Raw genomic sequence first — 20,610 nt, 5'->3', positions numbered from 1 at the left:
CAAATGAACATCCTTTAAACAGTGAATCTAAATTTGTTTATTGGCCCTCAAACAGTATGCTGAAATTGTGTGAAAGACGGAATTGGCTTGAAAAGTATTTGAATGGTGTGAAAGTGAGAATTCAAGCTGTTATCACACCAAGAACAACTTGTGTAAAGTATGGACAAAGGTTTAGTGGAAGTAACATGAATCTGTAGTTGTGAAGAGAAAAAAAGAGGCTTAGAGCCAGAAAAAAGAACCTGAATATGAAGATGTGCTCCTTTCAAGACCATACCCGAATCAAAGGACAGAGAGACTTTGACACTGCTGGTATTTTAGGGAGACGTGAGGGAGAATACATTTCCATATATTATACTTATTTGAAGTGTTACCATCACCTTAAATTCTATGCATCCATACACCTATACCAGTTGTACAGCATAAAACAGCTTCTCCCCTATGTTGAGACATAACAGCTCTAGGGGCATTATAGGTGCTTTTTTTTGACAGACATCCCATAAGCCTGAATGGAAGAGTTAACTGTGAAACGGAGCACAGTATCCCTGTTCCACTGCAATGTAGTTAACTCAGTTTCCTGGGCAAAGCTCCTCTAGCTGTGTTTAATAAAACAGGCCTCTCAAAATCAGAACTTGAAGCAGGTGAAGAAAATGAAGATACAGGCAATGTCTTCTCTATTTGGTGCAATCCGACACAGCAGCTCTGCTACCAGACAGCCCAACAGCTCTAGCCAAGGTGAGAGTTGGCAGGAGCAACTCGCTCTGTGTTTGTCTTAATCAGGCCAGCGCTTCTGTCTTTATCTCCAGCACAGAATGTAGCTTGTCATCTATATTGTGAGACTTACACTCTTTGTAACTGAAAGTACCTCCAGTGGAAGCAGTTCACCAAGTCATTATTTGTGTTATTATCTTCATTTCTTCTTTTTATACTATTAAATTACAAGAGAAAGCATTTATTCCTTAACTGGCTTGGCAATAACATACTTATATATAACAATAAAACCAGAGGGCAGGATTTTATTAATATGATTCTTAATCACATCTGACCACTCATTTTTCATCTTTCTATCTTCATCTGTTTTCCCTCATTGCTTAGTAGTTACAGCGAGGAAGGCTAATCCAGAACCGGTGTGATCCATTATTCTGATTTGTATAACATGCTCCATATGCCAGACACTTTTTATTAATGTCAGAGGGAATCTTTGACTCTTCTTTTTCTTCCATTTGGCAAGGGTCTTTATATTAAATCCAGGCCTGCTGTGTTACAGGGCACGTCTATTATAAGGCAGTATTAAGCTTTCAGTGCCTGCTGAGCTTAAAGGCTGCAAGAAACTGCAGGTGTGTTAGTGTGCATGTGCATGTACAACTCTATAAAAAGCTTTTTAAGAGCTAAACTCCACTGCTGAGCTTCACTATTACCTCAAATGAGATGACAAGAAAATAACTTTGAACAACACATTTGGTAAGATGGCATATGTGTCAAGTGCCAGATCTCCATAACAATACAGCTCTTTTCTCTGTGCTGTTGCTTAGTAGCCCAGGGGACAAATCTCATTGCTCTGAATGCGAAAACCCTTCCTCAACCCTCTCACGGTCAGTCACAAGACAAAGAAAAAAATGTCACTTGTAGACTCTTCTGTAATAGCTGATTTCTGGTCACAGCCCCATTTGTATTACATCGTAGGATTCCTCAGTATCAATAGGTTAGCGATGGATGGTGGACTCACGGTGAAGCCAGGTGCACAGATGCAGGCCCCAGTGACCCCATGACAGTCTGCTCCATTAGCACATTGGCACTTCAGGCTGCAGCCCTCACCGTAGTAACCCAGAGGACACATCTCATTGCAGTATAGACCAGTCCACCCTGATGTACAGGAGCATTCCCCTGTCAGAGGATGACAGCTTAAAGAGAAAGGGGTGGGTGGAGGTGGGGGTGGGTACAGAGAGAAAAAGAGAGAGAACGCGATGGGGAGAAGAAGTATTTGAATAGGTGCACAGAAAAGCAACAATCCCTGCTTCCAATAACAACAGAGTAAGAATAAAAGACAGGCAGGAAATTAAACCTAATAAAGGATGCATGGGGTGTTATAAAGTGTGAGTGGCACACTATCACTGAAAGGTGTTTTGTATTCTTGAAAGCTGAATGAAGTAAATGGATCCAGACACTAAACACTCAGGTCATGCTGTAAAGTGAAGAGTGTGAATATGACTGCTGTGATTGCTCAGAAGGTTCCATAGTAGCTTATTGTACTGTTGTGCTATACAAAACCACCACTATGTGAATGAATATTAATGTGCATGCTCTTCTTCGAAGGAGACCATGCAGGGTGTATTCCAGCTTTGCACCTATTGTTCCCAGTATAGGCTCAGAATTCACTGCAACCTTAACCAGAATAAAGTGATTATTGAAGGTTAATTGAATGTTCCCATTGTTCTTTTGCAATACTTTCCCATTCTCACCAAGAATGAAACTTTCTATATGGTATTTAAATGTTGTCTTTAATAGCGAGTGTGTGCAGTTGCTAATTGAGTAACAAAAACTGTGAATATTTGTATCATTTTTCCCCATTTGGATTCCATCGTTATTTTACTCATGTGGTACCAAAATGCTGTTTCTATGATTTGGCAGTCAAATACCATGAGTGGATTCCAACCATAACTGAAAACAAATAAAAAGCTTGGCAGATTAGCACTATTATCACGTCTAGGACTATTAATGAGTATCAGCTTCAATATATTGTCAGTATATTAGGCTACTAATAGATTAATAAAGAGAGAAATATTTCTCTTTCTTTAAATTGTATATTATTCTACTAGTGTAAACTTTGGTAACCCTTTATTTAGACAGTTCACTGTTCACAGATCTCACCTTTATGCTTCACTGCATTGTAAAACTGCCAACTACTCAAAGCTTCATTTTAATAAACTAATTCAAATCAATGTAAGCAGCTGCGTAGTTTTTTGTTTGTTTTTTGTTGTTGTTTGCATATTAAATTTGTGGAATCAGTTGCTGTACAAATACATTCATATACAGCAAAAGATGTGGACGTATATGATGTCTAGTCTAAGTGCTGTCTGTAATCTTTAGAGTGACTATGATCAGTATGGTGCTTACCTCAAAGTATTTGTAGAATTGCAAGGGCAGTATTTGTCACATATAAGCCCATAGAACTGTGGGGGGCAGAATCTCTCTTGGCAGTGAGGTCCTTTAAAGCCTGTGTCACACAGACAGGCACCGTTGATGTGGTTACACTTAGCCCCATTCTGACAGTCGCAATGGAGGGCACACTGCTGGCCGTATGTCCCGACAGGACACTCCTCCTGGCACCTGACACATTAGACATACTTTACTGAGAGTGGAAGAGCTCAACATGCTCTTAATTTTTAGTGTCCTGCCAGTCTTTTTTTAGGAACACATTTATGGTCAGTCAAATCTAGAGGTGATAAGTCAGAGTTCTGCAATGTTTTGGCACTACTTTTGTTCATCTTCTGTGGAGCAGAGCAAGGTGAGGACAGTGTCATTATCTACAGTGAATATAATTAAAACCATGGCTGTTCTCTGTGTGGAATAGCAAAGTGACTTAAGGAGAGAGGACTTTTTCAAGAAGTTAAATATACAATCTTGGCAGAGCATCAATCTCAAGTGTCCTATGAAGCCATTAGGAGACAGATAAATAGCTCAATTAAATTATAAAATGGACTAGTTATGTTTCGCATTTAAATTACAGCAGCAGCGGTTGAACTGGGAGAGATGGGTGTTATTGCAGAGGGGTGGAAGAGGGGAGGGGGGGTCCTAACACAATCTCAGTTCATTCCTGCTGGGTTAATTCACCTGTCACAGAGCAAATGAATGAGAGCAATTTTGCAAAATATTAGAGAAAAAGAAGGACTTGTCCTAGAAGCATTTTATCCTACAGACAATCGCCTTAGCAAGCTAATAAACCCTCAGGACAACTCAGGGTAATAAAGAGACACAGCCATTTCAATTGACTCCTAATACAACTCCATTGCCAGTAATTAATGGCTAGAAACAACCAGAGCAGAGCCAGGAGTCTGGTTGATGAACGCAGGAGGATCAGATTAAGATATGAACACAAGGGTAGAGCAGATAAACATATAATAAGTCACAAACATGTACCATTTTTTAAATTTGTTTTCAAAAGCAAGAAGACAAGGCAATAAATAAACCTTAGCCTTTATGTGAAAAGCAACATAATGGAACTTACAACATGGCCACAATGAAAGAGTCATGTTGAGTTGTCAGTGAGAGAATAAAGGAATTTAGATAAAGTGAAAATTTGCACACTCAATAACACGATAAATAGAAAAACATAATGTGGCCATGAGATTTATCAATGTATTGATGGAGGGGTTATTTCATGTAAAAATCCTCATTTAATCATTTAATCCTTATTTCATTTAAATCCTCTTGTGTACCTGCGGCCAGTGTAACCTGCCATACATTGGCACTGCCCAGTGATGTGGTCACACAGTCCCCCATTACGGCATGAGCAGTCCTTGCTGCAGTTGATTCCATATTTGCCTAAGTGGCAGGGCTGGGCACACACAGACCCCTGTGGTGTAAGAAAACAGAAGAGTGTGAGTATTGGAGAATAAAGAGACCAATTTACACTAATCAATCACTAAAAGCCTCAGGAATATAACAGAAGCATTACACATAATGTGTATTAATGACTTTTTCTCACATGCTATTTTTAATACTAATAATGCATCATTGTTCAAAGGTTCTTTGCAGATAGCATGCATTTCTTTTACTCTTAAATTTCTGCATATGCAGGATCCCTGCCACTCAGTCTCTACCCCACTACTCCCCTGTCTGAAAAACTCTATATTCATTTAACCCCTAGTTTAGCCCCCAATTACCCTTTCTCCATGACTCTTTCAGTTTCATTCCATCTCATGTCATCCATTCCTCCATCAGTCATCCTTCGTTCCCCTCTCCTTCATTCTCTCTCAACCTTTCCCCTCATCATTTGTCCCCTGATCCCAGTTCCCTCTCCTTTCTCTGTCATTCTTTCATTCATCTCCCTTGTCACTATCCTATTTCTAGTCTTTCACCGGCTGTATGCAGTGCGCCTTACAGTCCAGCCAGCTGGACACGAGCACTCTCCAGTGATGTGGTGGCAGGTTCCACCATTCTGGCAGGGGCAGCGCTGCTCACACTGGGTCCCGTGACTGCCGGAGGGACAACGCACACCACAGCTGCCATAATATAAAAAAACAAAAGCACACTCAGACTTCCTCACTGCCATCGCATTGGGTTGCACCAAAATATAAAAATCCAAGAGCCAATTTGGGATAAATTTAATGTAATTAAAAAGAATCTAAACTTACACAATGCATCAGAAAGTGTTAGCACTGGCAATGGTGATATGCAACACTACTGGAGACCATATTTATGCATTTGGTATGTGTGATAAGCTACTTACACAGCACCCATATATCCAGGGGCACAGATGCACTCGCCTGTCTCATGGTGACAGGTGGCACCGTTAAGACATTGGCACTGCAGCTGGCATCCCTTGCCATAGTAGCCAGGCTCACAGGGGTCCTCACATCTCCAGCCCTGGTAGCCATCAGTGCAGACACAGGCCCCAGTGATGGGGTTACACAGGGCTCCGTTCTGACACTGGCAGCGGTTACTGCAATGAGGTCCCCAGTAGCCACTCTCACAGCCTGGGGCAAAAAAACATGCACAGAGGACACAAACATTAACACAGATTAACATAAGGGACAGTGAATTTTATGGGTCTATTAGAAATAACCGGGAGCCTATATACACAAGTTTTCATTCTGCTTTACTGTAATAATTTAGACAAGAAGCACAAAGTTATTAAATGTGCAGTGAAACAAATAATCTACTACACAGGCAAAAATAATCAGTGAGTTTTACATTCCAATCCTTGAAGGGCAATGCTCATTACTTCTCCCATGTGAGAAATGTTCCAAATCCAATTAAATTCAATTCGATTTTATTTGTAGAGCACTGTACAATAATTATCACTGCCAAAAAGCAGCTATACAAAACCCTGGGTCTAGATAAAACTCCTTAAGATAGAGTTTTATTATATAGACTGTGAGAGGGACAAGACTTAACTGGAAATCCATCATCTTAGGAAGAAGGATTTTTCTGATTACTCTTAACAATAGATTAATAAAGTTCAGATCTCAGATTATGTGGCTTTTAATTCTAGGTCTTGTAACCATGAAACTCACTCACTCACTCACTCACTCATTTTCTACCGCTTATCCGAACTACCTCGGGTCACGGGGAGCCTGTGCCTATCTCAGGCGTCATCGGGCATCAAGGTAGGATACACCCTGGACGGAGTGCCAACCCATCGCAGGGCACACACTCATTCACTCACGCAATCACACACTACAGACAATTTTTCCAGAGATGCCAATCAAACTACCATGCATGTCTTTGGACAGGGGGAGGAAACCGGAGTACCCAGAGGAACCCCCGAGGCACGGGGAGAACATGCAAACTCCACACACACAAGGCGGAGGCGGGAATCAAACCCCCAACCCTGGAGGTGTGAGGCGAACGTGCTAACCACTAAGCCACCGTGCCCCCTTAACCATGAAACAGTATTTGTAATATAGTTATAGATATATAAATAAGAAATATCATAATATTATGACAGAACCTTGTAGCAATTCTATCTAACTGCACTAAAAATATTGCAAATCTTGAACATAAATAAATGGAAATGGAAAATATATATGGCAACATAAAGAAGTACCACTAGGGGTTCAGGGAAAACAAATATTTGCTGCATGAAGTACAACTGTGGGAGTGCAGTGGGTAAAGTCCAAGAGTATCACACACTGAAAAGGAACAAAGAAATGTCAGCAGGAATTATCTACAGCACCAGGCCAGAATCTGTGGCCAGTAACACGTATAAACAATGTCAATCACCATTTAGGCCAGCGGTGTCCAATCTTATGTGGAAACGGCCAGTGTGGGTGCAGGTTTTCATTCCATCCAAGCATTAGCCACACCAGAGTCTACTGAAAGCCAAGATCAATTGATTAAACAGGTGGAATCAGGTTTGGCTTCTGTTGATTGGTATAAAAACCTGCACCCACTCTGACCCTCGGCAGATAAGATTGGACAACCCTGATCTAGGCCGATCAATGCCAATTCTTTCGTTTTTGCTAAACACTGAACACATTTGGGGTCAGATGTTGGTTTTCAGCCATGTAGAATTCAGCTTCTTTTAGTTGTTGTTTGTTATGGGGGCTTTCTTCTGTCAGTCTCTTCTTCGGGAAATGAAATGCTGTTCAATTGGGATAAGGTCTGGTGATTGACTTGCCCAATCCTTTGTTGTGTTGGCAGTGACTTTTTGGTCATTGTTTTGCTGCATCATGAAATTCCTCTCAAATAAATTGCATGCATTTCTTTGTAAATTGTCTGACAAAATGGTTCTGTATACTTCATTTCATTCTGCTGCTACCATCATGAGTTACATCCTCAATAAAGATTTCCTGTTCCAGAAGCATCTATGACTAATCAGCTCAAATGTTTTGCATGAGCGAATGCATGAGCAGCTCCTATGCTTCTCCACCTTGGTCTTTCATCACTTCATGTTCAATTCTGGATTTCTTTGTGAATTCAAATCTGACCTTCTGATAGCAAGTTAAGTTAAACGTTGTTTAACACACTGAGATGTAAACATTACGATACTGTAAAATAGATAATATGTCTAGTGCTCTCTCTCTCTCTCTCTCTCTTTAAAGATCCGGCATACATATTGTGATCCAGTATATAAAGTCCTCATTATAAGCACACATAATTTCTCTATTAGCAAGTTGCTACTAACACTGAATGAAGTCAATTAAATAAATGAAAATAATAAAATCATTAAGGTGGTGCTACACCATTTTTGCCTTTTCTCCAGATATTGCCCTGTCACAACATAAACTGGCAGTGATTCAGAAAACCTTATGTCTCTGATTCACCCCCAACAGACACTGCAATAAAAAACCCCAGCATGAAGCCTGAGCTGCAGGAAGTGAATATTTATATATTGATTTTGGCTTCATTGCTGATAAATGCTAACAGATCTGGGGAATGGTCTACCTGTGTTCATTTGGCTGAGTTGAGAGGGATCTGTTAGAAAAGGATGAGGTCTTAATGAAAACTGTTGGCTTGATAGGAAGCCGTGCCTGTTCTCTTTGACAGGCAAACTTGAAGCACATGATCAGCAGTGAAAGAAAAAGCCATCAACAAAGGGGGGGTCAACAAGTAGAGTGGCTTCTTAGACTTGTCTGGAGTATGCTGGATTAAGTGGCACAGAGGAGGTGGCTGAGCGAGCTATTTATCTGAGTAAATCTTGTATAGAGTCTGAGCTCACATGCCACACAAATGACCAAGCCCCTTTGGAAGCGGAGAGTCGGTGGGTGGTCAGGTGAGATGAATGAGCAGTTCATCGCTTGCTCTGCTTACAGTCAATCATCTGTCCACCCCCCACCGTTCAGCTCTCCCACGCTGATGAGACAGAACAGACAAACACAGCACATCACCAGCTGTCTGACCCCAGACCTCGTCAAACCTTCATCAGACCTAAAGTGAGAGCCTCGTTTCTCTAACTTCAGCCAGAAATCCACATGCGTGGCTCGTTTGTAATGGCACTAAATTACTGAGGAAAAGAACAGACAACAAAAGTGGGAAATTCAGGTAGAACTTAGAAGAAATGTTTTCCCCTTTGGGCCCCCAGAAGCTTCACAACATGTCACTATTGGAAGATGTAAAGGCTCCTTTTCTCCAGCAACGTGACTCCTTAGCCCACCTCCAGCTAAAGCACATTAAATTGCCATCTCTCCCTGTATAGAAGCTTTTACAGGCTCTCGAGAACCTGGCTGTCACTGTGGACCTCTGACAGCATTTAGCAGTGATTAAGGAGCAAGAGTTCATTCAGCACCACAGTAAAGGCTGCAAAACATACACACTCTGATGTGCACCAATTAGTTTTTTAAGGTTAGGAAACAAAATTTTCCAGAAAAATTAGTAGAGAATTAAGGAGAAATGGATGAGCACAACACGTCTCATGGGGAGAAACTTGTGTATTAGAGTTTGAATGAGTGTGTCTATGTGTGGGCAGAGAATTCAACTCAAGTAGTGAGACCTGCAACGTAACCCACATTAATGGCACCAGGCTTTGCTTTAACCAGCAAATCAGAGGGTGTGTATTGGGGATGCAACCCATGCACTTTCTCTTAACAGACTTCACTCAGAGAAATAAATCAAGTTTACACTACACTGTATTTTTATAAGAATTGAGATTTGTGGATTTAATTGAGTAACAATGGCTTAGAAAGACATGGAAAATGCAGTAATCAACACAATCTGTTTCATATCTGTATCTATGTCGGGTCTATTCCTATCAAAAGGATAGGAATAAGGAATAGGATAGGAATTCCTGAAGGATAGGAACAGGACTTGGAGCATGTGTTATGTTATGTATGTGACAAATAAATATATATTACTGAACTGTACACCTTACCCATCAACGCTGCTAAAAAAATCCTCTGATTCATAAAAACAGTCATAATAGGCTCGTGTTCAGTAGTATATATTTACTTGTCACATACATGACACATGCTCCAAGTCTACCCTCATATACCTACCCATATACCATCCAATTTATGCATGTTTTGCTGAAGTGAGCCAATAAAATGACATCATACAGCAGACTACAGTTACCAAAGATCCTAGGAAAGAAGTACACTGAACTGAAAATAAATTAAATTTCACTTAAGCTGAGTTAGAGGTGTTTGTGTCTAAGGCTGAGCAAATAAACATATTCTTTTTGGAGGCATCAAATAACTCTCAAAACTGTGTCAATAAAGGTTTTTTATTCATACTGTTCATACTGAAATAAATGGCATTTTTCACTGTTTGCACCTGAGCCATGTTTTTAATGTGCATAAGTATTTAAGTCATGTCTTGCCCCGCAGTCTTTGTCTAGATTTTGTCTTTCATTACCATTTTTGTTAGGTTGTATCCTGTAGTCTATGTATCCTTAAAATATTAAAATATTTAATATAAAAAATAAATCTGCACTTGCATCCACCTTTGTCTCTCATCCTTGACAGAAGGCCTTCACTGTAAAAAGAAGCCCTTCTGGAAGAAAAATCACCTGATGTGGGAGAAACAGGGGCTGGTAGACTAGGTCAGAATCACTTGTGTATGCATAGGTGTCATACTGTACGCCCCCTTAAAATGTCTGAAAACGGGGCTCACAACTTGGCTTGTGCCATCTCACGCCTGTGATTTGTTGACATTTGCTTTTAGTTTGTACCCTCTAGTTTACTGTATGTACATATATCTTTTGCCTTGAGATCATAGGTCACATTTTGGTGTCTTTGGTTTATGCTTTCTATATTTGTTTTTTATTCAAATCTGCATTTGTTGTTGTTGTTGTGTGTGTGTGTGTGTGTTTTATAAGGCTGTTTAAAGTTAAAATCAAGTATAAAACCTTAATTTCATGTTTTCAAACCTACATTTTACTAGATCAAAATAGGCTGAGCTCAAATGAATTAAAGCTTTATTTATGAGCAAAGATGATTGATGTGATGTCTGTGTTGAATAAAACTGGTAGCTTCTCTGACTAATGTATTTCTTACTCGGTCACTGTCTTGCACTGACTCCTTGCAGTTATGCCGTATTATTTCATACTATTTCTATAATTTACTGAACATCCTTTCTCTGTGGGATGTTCAATAAATTATGCAAGGCACTGCATGGTCATTTGTTTACTGGTTACATCTGATCGTAAACACTGGTAATTTCATGAAAACAATAATACTTATAATCGTTATACTACTTATAATATATATAATATGAAATGTATATGGTGAAATATATATGGTGGTTATATTTATTATAATCAATAAATACATAAAATATATACATATATATTGACAATGTATTTGTATTCTTTGGATAAAACCCTCTTGACAAATCAACCTATACATATTCATATACAGGACATACTATATTCTGAATCACTCTGGTTATAGGTAGGAAAGTACTGCCCCAGCACTGCTACAGTGACAGTACAGATGAGAAAAAATGGCAAAGCACAGATTCATATCATGTGCTTTCTCCCATAAGTAACCTTCAAGACATTTATCTGAGTCCTGTGTCCGGTTGTCACAGTCTAATGGGCCTACAAGGACAGCTGTATTGCTCTGAGGGCTTGGTGTGAAAGCAATGTTTATTTGGTAAACTTGGTGATAAATGTCACTTGGCTGCTTTGCTAAGCATACTACCATAAAAACTGCCAATACTGTCTGCAAGACGTGGCCCACCGTCCTTTCTAGGGCTCCTTTGACACTCATCACAACATTATTTATTAGCCTGTAGAGTGAGCCTGGCCACCGTAGAGGGAAAAAGCTTTTGGGATGCCTTACATGAAGCAGTGCTGATGGATGTTTTTCTAAATATACAGAAAGACCTGCCGATAGTCATGAGCGGTGAATAGTGCTGAGTAGGAATAACAGAGAGAAAGGTTTGTGAGTTGTAACTGCCACTATGCTGCTAGTCATCTCTACTACCCTCATTCATCTCAGACAAACTCTTACTATGGGTTTCTTTCCTGCTGAGAAAGAGCTTGTGGTGGGACTTGTACTCACCCAGAACCAGGATAGGCATCATTATTAAGCCGCCGTTCCTCCTTTGATAACCTAGTGTTCAAGGAGGAATGTTTACTGACATTGCTACCAGATTAATTACTGACTAATGACTGAGCAGAATAGATGTTCTACCAAGGATACAACTGGGTCATTTCTTCAAGGTCTATTTAAATGTGAGCTTGGATCAATAGGAGCCTTAAGAAAACAAATCAGTTCTAATTCAGTCTCTGATTCCAGCTTTTGTACTCTTTGTTACTCTTTGTTTCAAGTAGACAGTATCAATACTCTAAGTATACAGTATACTCTAAAGGTGGCCCTACACAATATAAAAAAGAATACTGCATATATATATATATATATATATATATATATATATATATATATATATATATATATATATATATATATATATATAACAGCTTTTTATCGTGTCTACATACGGTCTACATATATTTAAACATTAGAAACATTCTGTGATAAATTGGAAGAACGATAAACGTTAAAAGTACACTTAATTTACTGCAAGAGACTTTTGCAACCAATGTATGTAAAATGAAGTGCTAAGCAGTGCATCATGGCTAAAGTAGATCTAATATAGTCTTCCCTTACTTGTAGTTAATACCTTTTTTGTGATGTGCTTGGTGCAAAAGACATGTAAATCAGTAACGAATGGGTAGAAGCATGTTTCACGTAGCTTGAGCTAATCCATCACTTGCATTCATTTTCATGACACACAAAATATTCATAAATCAGACACAGAGTCTTTCATGTATCAATCCATGCACTCAAATCTTCACTCATTTCTATGCAACCTTGATGATTAAGGGTCAGTTTACTACGCCAAAGGCAGCACTTAGGTCTACGACAAATGTCAGTAGCAAACAAAATGAATTACTGCCATGACTACTGCAGTCTCAGTGCTATCATGGGTCCTAATAACCAGAATTGTGCATTATACAGATGTAATTTATTCCTCTGAAATTAACTGAATTGATTCACTGATTCAAAACTCTTATTGAATAAGAGGTTTAATCACTTCACCCTTGAAAATTCAGGCACATACCCAAGACAATAAATGGGTTAAATAATTGTTGAATAATGATTAATAGCTCCTTTATTAGCATGGTAGAAATTGTATATATAATAAAAGTTAATGATTAAGATGATGCAGTTAAGGGGGTAACCAATTCCCGAGCCTATAGAGAGTGAAATGGGAATCTTGGAAGAGAATGATGTAGGCAGAAGCAGGGTCATTATACAGTTGTTGAATAATGTGGGAAAAGCCTTGACCCAGTGCAGCAAAACCAGCAGCTTATTCAACAAAAAGTCAAAAGTGTCCTCATCAGCAGATTGTTACACCAGCGGCCACCACTACCAATTAATAATTCTTCCCCTCTTCACTTCACACAGATCTTCCCCCAAGGGGGTTACATGATCTCTCATCCGCATGTGCATGAGGAAAAAAGAAAAGAGATTCTGGTTTATTTAGAAGCCTCCAATCAAATATGAAGGACATGAATAAAGAGGAAGGTGGGCTTGAAGTGTGGATGCTGGACACGTACGAGGACAGCAGTGACCAAAAGCATGCATTCCATAGACAATGTCAACCCAATAAAGCTTGCTCTGTGGCACTTAATTTGAACCCATTGATTTCCTATTTTTAATTATTAATTCCAATTAGGATGAACTGGATTGTGCCAGGGCTTGTGGCAGAGTGTCGATCATGGGGAGTTCAGGCTAGTGGAGGCAAGAGAGCCACATGTACAAGTGTTTGTTTGTTTGTGTCTTTAAGTAATTGATATTAGTGATTCTGCAAACCAGTCCTAAGGTCTGTAATTCTGCAAAAAATTAAGACCAGTACATTATTGCAGTGTCTGAAATATCTAGACTTTTCACTTTATTGGGACAAATGAAGTCTGTTGAAATGCTAGAGTTGACAAGGATATACTACTCTCTGTGATCCTGATGAAGGTTTCCAGTAGAGGGCAATGCTGTATATTTATAACACCCCATATGGACTACACCCATGTGTTCCATACCTTCTCTTTACTCTGGATTTAAAAATATGCTCATAACCACAAAAGACTTAACACATTACCATGACATACATCAGAACATCCATTATATCTAAGATAAATTTGGTTGTGAAAAGACTGTTTAGGTCAAGTCAGTTCATTCGTTACTTGAAAGAAAGGCTAACTTTGTTAACTTTAATAAAGTTTGAATGGTTGTTGTAGAAATAATTGTTTTGAGTTTTTCCCCTCAATATCCATTTCAGTGGAAAGGGATTCTACCCTTTCAGTGTAGATGTACAAAATGACCTAGACATAAGAAAGAGGTGAACATTTTATTGCAACTGTTCTTAGATGGGTGAATACACCTATTACACATAGCTACTTCCTTTTACAGCAGTTAATGTAAACACTTAACTCAGTCTTTTGCCACATGAACTGGTGCTAATATTCTACTGTCTGATGCACATCAAGGAAATTAGCAAAGAAGCGAAGAGGTGTCAAAAGAAGGCAATATAACCTAGATTACAGATAGAAAAAGCAGAGACAGTCCATTCGTCAAGGCACATGGTCTATGTGACTATACACATTGCCCACTGACTCCCATTGGTGAAATATCATGTACCTCCGTGGCTCTTGCACCTGCTGAAAACAGCCGGCATAACAGCCAGTGAAAAAGTGGGGTACGTCAGACACACTTTTTCTGGGTCAGCTTTGAGTCTACTGGGCATGAACACATCATGCAGGTGTGTGGACTTACATGTGAGGAATAAATATATTAAAATGGTGTACAACAATGCTGCATGCATTCTTTATGTCCAGTCAATGTTCCTGGTCAATCATGATATGGTCTAATTTTAATTTCTCCTAAGAAAGTATATAACTTATTCAAACTGAATATACAAACTCCCTTTTGCAAACATTATTATGAAAAATAAAAAACAAGATTTCCATTAAAACTATTAAAACAACTGAGGAAATTTTGGACCCAAAATTTTGGAGAAAACTGTCACAATATAGTACAGTTATGAAAGGTATTGTATTCTTTTTTACAATCACACTATCCAGTATCAACCAGATGAGGATGGTTTTACGGTTCCTCACAAGGTTTCTTACTAATAATGTTTCAGGAGATTTTCCTTGCCACTGTTGCCTCTGGCTTGGTGATTAGGGATAAATATTAATAAATTAAATTAATATATAATAATTCATATAAATAAATATATGCAATATATGCAATATCCATGGTTAAAGCTTTATACAAATACAACTGAATTGAACTGAAACTATTTATCTTTCCTTTAACAAAAACATATAATAAAATAATAATAATAATAATAATAATAATAATAATAATTATTATTATTATTATTATTATTAGTAGTAGTAGTAGTAGTAGTAGTACAGTAGTAGTAGTAGTGGTAGTAGTAGTAGTCATTTATTAAAATAATTTTCTTACCACCCTTGAATGTTTTGGAAAATTGTTCTGTTTCCGGGAATTTGATCCCTCCGCACACACATTTAGAAAGCTGGCACCATGAAGCATCATTAGAACGGCAATTAAAATCATATATTATGATCAGATGAGGCCTAATCTTTCTGGCCATGGGCACAATTGGCATGTTTGGTGAAACAAATGAGAATGAAAACTGATGTGGTAGAAAACACATCAGTGTTTTGCGACATGCATCTCAGTCTCCGGAATATTTACTTCTGCACCAATCATTCTTTAAAGGATTGTAAATGATTCTTGGTTGCTAAAACATTGGTAAAACCTTTTTATGAGCAACTTTTTAGACAACATTCTAAAGCACTCAAATACCCCATGTACCCACACAGGGTAGGATAATTGACTTTTAATGATCTGACATTATGCTAATGCTCTTCATAAAGATATAAATCTTGGTGCGGGGTTTTCAGCTCTCCGCAGGTGGCAGTTTGCCCACCGCAGATGAGGAGATCAGATGTGAAAGACAAACTCAAGGGAGCAGAACTGCAATGCTCAACTAGCCAGGGTCAGAAAGGCAGTGTAATCAGTGACTGAGCTCTGACTATGTGGGTGGATTAGTTATGACCTAACACTCATGATGAATTAGATTATTCAATTACAATGTCAAGTGTTTGACTAGTAATTTTCTATCTATCTATCTATCTATCTATCTATCTATCTATCTATCTATCTATCTATCTATCTATCTATCTATCTAATATACTATACTAATATAATTACATATTATAAACTATGCAGGACTAACAATCTTAAAACACAGAAACTTTAACCATGCTATATCCCTTAAAACAGTAACTGCAAAATTTTGCAAAGAATTGTGTAAAAATCTGATTTACACTGCTCTCCTGCTATATTCGCCTACTTTGGAATACTACTGGACCACTTAAACATGATCCCCCACTGAAGCTTCATTCCCTGAGTGACTGCAATTTGACAAGAAAGGGCTGGACTGCAGCTGGAAAGTAGCTTTGAAACAAAGCTTCAGACTCACTGACCTCCATCTCAAGGCCTAAAGCCTTCATAAAGTGTCAATCATTGCTGTCCCTCTGCCCCTTCAACTAATCAACAGTCACACCTGGCCTCTCATGAGACCATACAAAGACGGTTGCCAAGATCAGTGTGCAAAAATTATCCAGAGTGAACCTCTGGAGCTATGAATGCAGTTTTGTTCCCTACGCATCTATAGAATCTTGCCAGAGCACATGAATTATTCTTGTGTATTCTCAAAGTCATAGTGAAGTCAAAGGTTCACAAGAGTGACTTGCAGAAAAAATTCATTGTGTTTGTGTGACCGGCAGGCAAATAGAGACTTGAAAATAGAGGAACAAATATACCCAGTGGTGGGCAAATTCCAGTGCTGGGGTTACATGCATTATATGAGAACAGCTGGCAATCATGAAGCCTTCAAAAGCAAAGCAAATGATTTGTCATGTCAGTTAACCAATAAAGCTACAGATGTCTGATGAGAAGAAAAATAAAATGTAAAAGAGAAAATCTAATTCTCCTGTTTTAGTGTAATCTGCGAAAGAGGTGTCCGTATTGATCCAATGAGGGAAGATGCATTTAAAGAAAAAAATCTCTTGATGTATAAAATTGGTTTATCATATCTACATTAGTCCAAATTTTAGTCTGAATCTCAAATCTAATTTCTCAAAGTAATATAGTATGAAAACAGGTCATCAATAGTAGCAGAAAAACAGATGTGTGTAAATTCTTCTCATATTCCTAAGGATTGTTTGAAAGATCAAAATGTGTTTAGAAACATTATAAAACACAGATATTTATATTAAAGCTACATTTTTTGGGGTTTGTTTGATCATTTCATCGGGCTAATGTCAATTTACAGAGCAAACAGCAAATCTTTTCTGTTGTAGTCTTCTCAAACTGACCTTGGTTTCTTACAGAATTTCTTTAAATGCAGAGGACATTACTGTGCAGTTTTGCATCTACTCCCATGAATGCATCCAATCATTTGGAAGGCACTACATTTGCTGTAAAATTCTCCTTTGATCCTTATCATCTAGATGCCCTTTCTCTGAGGCACAGATCACAGACTTTGTCCTTTTTTCCTTCTTATTAATCCATTGAGATGTGATAGTGCCTTGTGTGTCGCTTTGGCTTCTGCTTTTACCTCACTCGGAAAAGGCAGGGATTTAATTGAATTTCTGGACTTTTAATGTCTGCATTAAGATAAACAAAGCAGGAGAAGCTTGAGTTGTTTATCTTGACCTTGAAGAATTTATCATGCCTACATTCTATGAGATGGCCAATCCTGAGAAAAACAGAAACCATATTTTACATGTACCTAAGCATTACTTGATAAGCAAAACAGTCTCTGAGCCAGGACAGAGCTCTGCATGCATCTTCTTGCATGGGAGGTCATTTTGAGCTATCATGAGCTATCAACTTACAGATCATATTAAAAGATATTTAGGGGTTCAGCTAAAAAGCAGAAGGTACTTAATTATATCACTCACAGCACTTATATCAGTGAGAAGTATTTTGGCTCTCAAAAAAAGTGGTATCAGATTTGTCAAAACAGGAGCTTGAACCAAACATCACTGAAACCTACTACCTAATAGACTGTAACTAATATGTATTCGGCTGGCCCCCAGCTAGGAAAGCCTGGTCCCATAAGAGTCCGACAGTACCATTACTATAAACAGATTGGGAGAGAGAATTCTACTGACCCACATATTAACTTATCTCTATTACACACATTTCACTGTCCACTTTGTTACACCTTCATACCTGCTTATTTATGCTTATAAAATCCTATGCACCCACAACGGATGGAAATGCCTTGTTGATATGAGAAGTCTGAGGAAAATTGCCAAAATTTGTTTGGTCCACTAGGAAGGATAAATAATAATATATATAAATAATATAATCTATATTAATATAATAATATAATAAATATCATTAATTATTAATTATAATTAATATAATATGTAATCACTCTTTACAACCCTGGTGAGTGGAAAGGCATCTCAGCATGGACAACACACCTTAAAGAGGATGTGCAACAACAGCGGAAAATCACACTGGGTTCCACTCCTGTCAGCCAAGAACAGGAATCTGAGGCTATCATGAGCACAGACTCACTTTGTATTGATTTGCAGTGACTTCTCCCTCTGCGGCGGGATAAGTGGACCAAAACCTTGCCAGTAAAATGCCCCATAAAGTAACAGAATCACATTTTTTCCTTAATTCTTTTTTCACCTGTCTATATATGCAAGATAGATGACTTAATAAAGTCCACCAAAATAAAAATATGCAGCTTGTCACCCCTTGTATTTACTAATAAAAATACAATGTTCTTGCAAAAGTCTTCTTAGGAAACTTTGTAACAACAGATAGAGGACAATTTTGAATAAAAACTCCAGTTACCCTGGGGACTGAAACACAATTTGATTAAAAGTTTGTTTTTCTTTGCTCTCCTCACAAACCGATGGGGCATGTCAATGCATTGCTGACAGTTAATTGGACTTGGCAGGGGCGAGAGTTCATTCGTCAGCATTGTGTTCAGCTCACCTGTGAGGAGCAGGACAATCAATGTCTCCTAGGACGGACCATAATCACTGCAACATTGCTGTTGACTGCAGGGTTAAACATCAGGAGCAAGACTGCAGGAGCAAGACTGCAAATAATGCCACCCACACAAAAATGCACATACACGTTCCAACACACAGCATATCCGAAGACACCATGGTAAAACATGTACTCGAGGACTTGCAGTCCCATGCACAAGTGAAATTTGAAGGTTGTCATCCCTACAGAGATACTAGAAATCCTACGATTTGGAGGTCTACAAAATAGCTGGATCTGCTTCCATCTCACCTAGTTTGTTCTGATCAGCATGCTCATCAAATAGTTTCCAAATCTACTTGACAGGCAGCACAAATTTCTGTCCTTTTGTTTATCACTGCAGCTTTTTCAACCCCTCAAAGATTCCCCTTTATACCACAGAATTGCTGAATTCTCAAATCTGGCTGATAACAAGGTGTTGATTAATTTTCTGTCATAAAATAGCTATTAAAGTAGTTCTGGCTGTAAATTGATTTAGAAATTTTAATTTAAATGTTTTAGATTGTGCTCGTTCTCATACTTTATTGTTTCTGTAGAAGCTCATTACCAGAGACCTGAGGGCTGAATGATCTACACAAACTAAGGTTTATCTGATCTGGTAGAAGATGTTTATTTAAAATTTATGGAAGGAGTCTTGTCTGCCAGAGTGTGTTCAGAACAGAGGGTTTTGTGCTCTCTCAGAGAAGCAGTGTTTTTCTTGTCTTATTAATTTCAAGAATGAGAAAAAATAAAGCCTGGTGAGGAAACGACTATTTATACATGTTACAGCATAAGTGATGACAAGAACTAAGTTGTCTTAAAAAATAAATAAACAAACAAACAAACAAACAAATAAATAAATAAACAAGTAACGTCTTTACTTGCAGACATTCAATAGCAGTAAATGTAAAAGTTTTATGTGGTAAAAATGATGTGGTAAAACTCAAGAAGTCAAGATAAGGGTCTATGACTACTACATATTTAACATTAGTCTTATCAGAGGTAAGACTTTTACACAGTATTCTCACTCCACAAAAGGACTATAGGTATCATTTAATTATGTTTAATGTGTAGAGCTGTGGTTAATGGAACAATATTCAGCAGTAAATAAAGAGTTCTAACAGTGATGAGATAGATGAGAGAATTATACCTCAAGAATCACTGACCTGTGAGCTGTGCAGAGGGCTGTAATAAGTGAATCCATGCACTAACTCATAAAACCTGAAGTCAATTTACACTACTCTTCAGTAGTCTCATCTCATCGTAACGGGACCTCATGTACCACCAGAGATTGCAGCTCCAGACCTACAGAATTAACATCTTGGCCCTCGCAATGACGAGCAAATGCTTCATCAAATGTAATGATCAATGAAATAAATTGAATGCTGTACTGCTCCTTCATAAACATGGAAATGAACCACAAAATCAAGGGTGTCTCATAGACTGTGAAATGACCACAACAGAGGTTTTGTTTTATATTAGTATGCTGGCAGAAGCTGGCAACAGAACTGTTACAGAATCTCAGCCATTTTAGACCTACTAACCTTCTCCTGAGGACAAGTAATAAGCCTTTTTAATGTACCCAATAATCATGATTATCTAAAGGTTCTCCTGGTACTCAAGACAATGTCAAGTATATCTCTTTAAGTCTAATGGCACTGCTTCCATGTGGTAATGATAACATTGGAAGAAAGCAACGTTGATAACCGTATATAATTACAAATGCAGCAATCATTAGCATAATCATTATTGTCACCTGTCGATTACATTGTTGGAGCCTTTGGAATTCCAAAAGTCATAAGACTTGATGGAACAAAACATAAGAACAAAAACAAAGGTGCAATGAACAATATGTCCT

The 20,610-nt window shown here is 38.2% G+C and overlaps 1 protein-coding gene across 1 annotated transcript in view; it reads right to left on the bottom strand.

Moving 5' to 3' along the window:
- megf11 (multiple EGF-like-domains 11) overlaps positions 1-20,610 on the bottom strand; it is a 96,126-nt gene that overhangs the window by 28,589 nt on the left and 46,927 nt on the right. Inside the window, exons 7-11 of the mRNA XM_060877951.1 lie at positions 5,447-5,693; positions 5,099-5,219; positions 4,434-4,570; positions 3,112-3,324; positions 1,724-1,898 (exon numbers count right to left, since the gene is read on the bottom strand). Of these exons, the coding sequence (XP_060733934.1) occupies positions 1,724-1,898; positions 3,112-3,324; positions 4,434-4,570; positions 5,099-5,219; positions 5,447-5,693 (893 nt within the window). The remainder of the gene's footprint in view (positions 1-1,723; positions 1,899-3,111; positions 3,325-4,433; positions 4,571-5,098; positions 5,220-5,446; positions 5,694-20,610) is intronic.

This window comes from Tachysurus vachellii, chromosome 9 (genome assembly GCF_030014155.1).
Source record: "Tachysurus vachellii isolate PV-2020 chromosome 9, HZAU_Pvac_v1, whole genome shotgun sequence".
Taxonomy (NCBI): Eukaryota; Metazoa; Chordata; class Actinopteri; order Siluriformes; family Bagridae; genus Tachysurus; species Tachysurus vachellii.
Note: the sequence above shows the minus strand (reverse complement) of the source record. Positions and strands in the feature narration are given on the sequence as shown.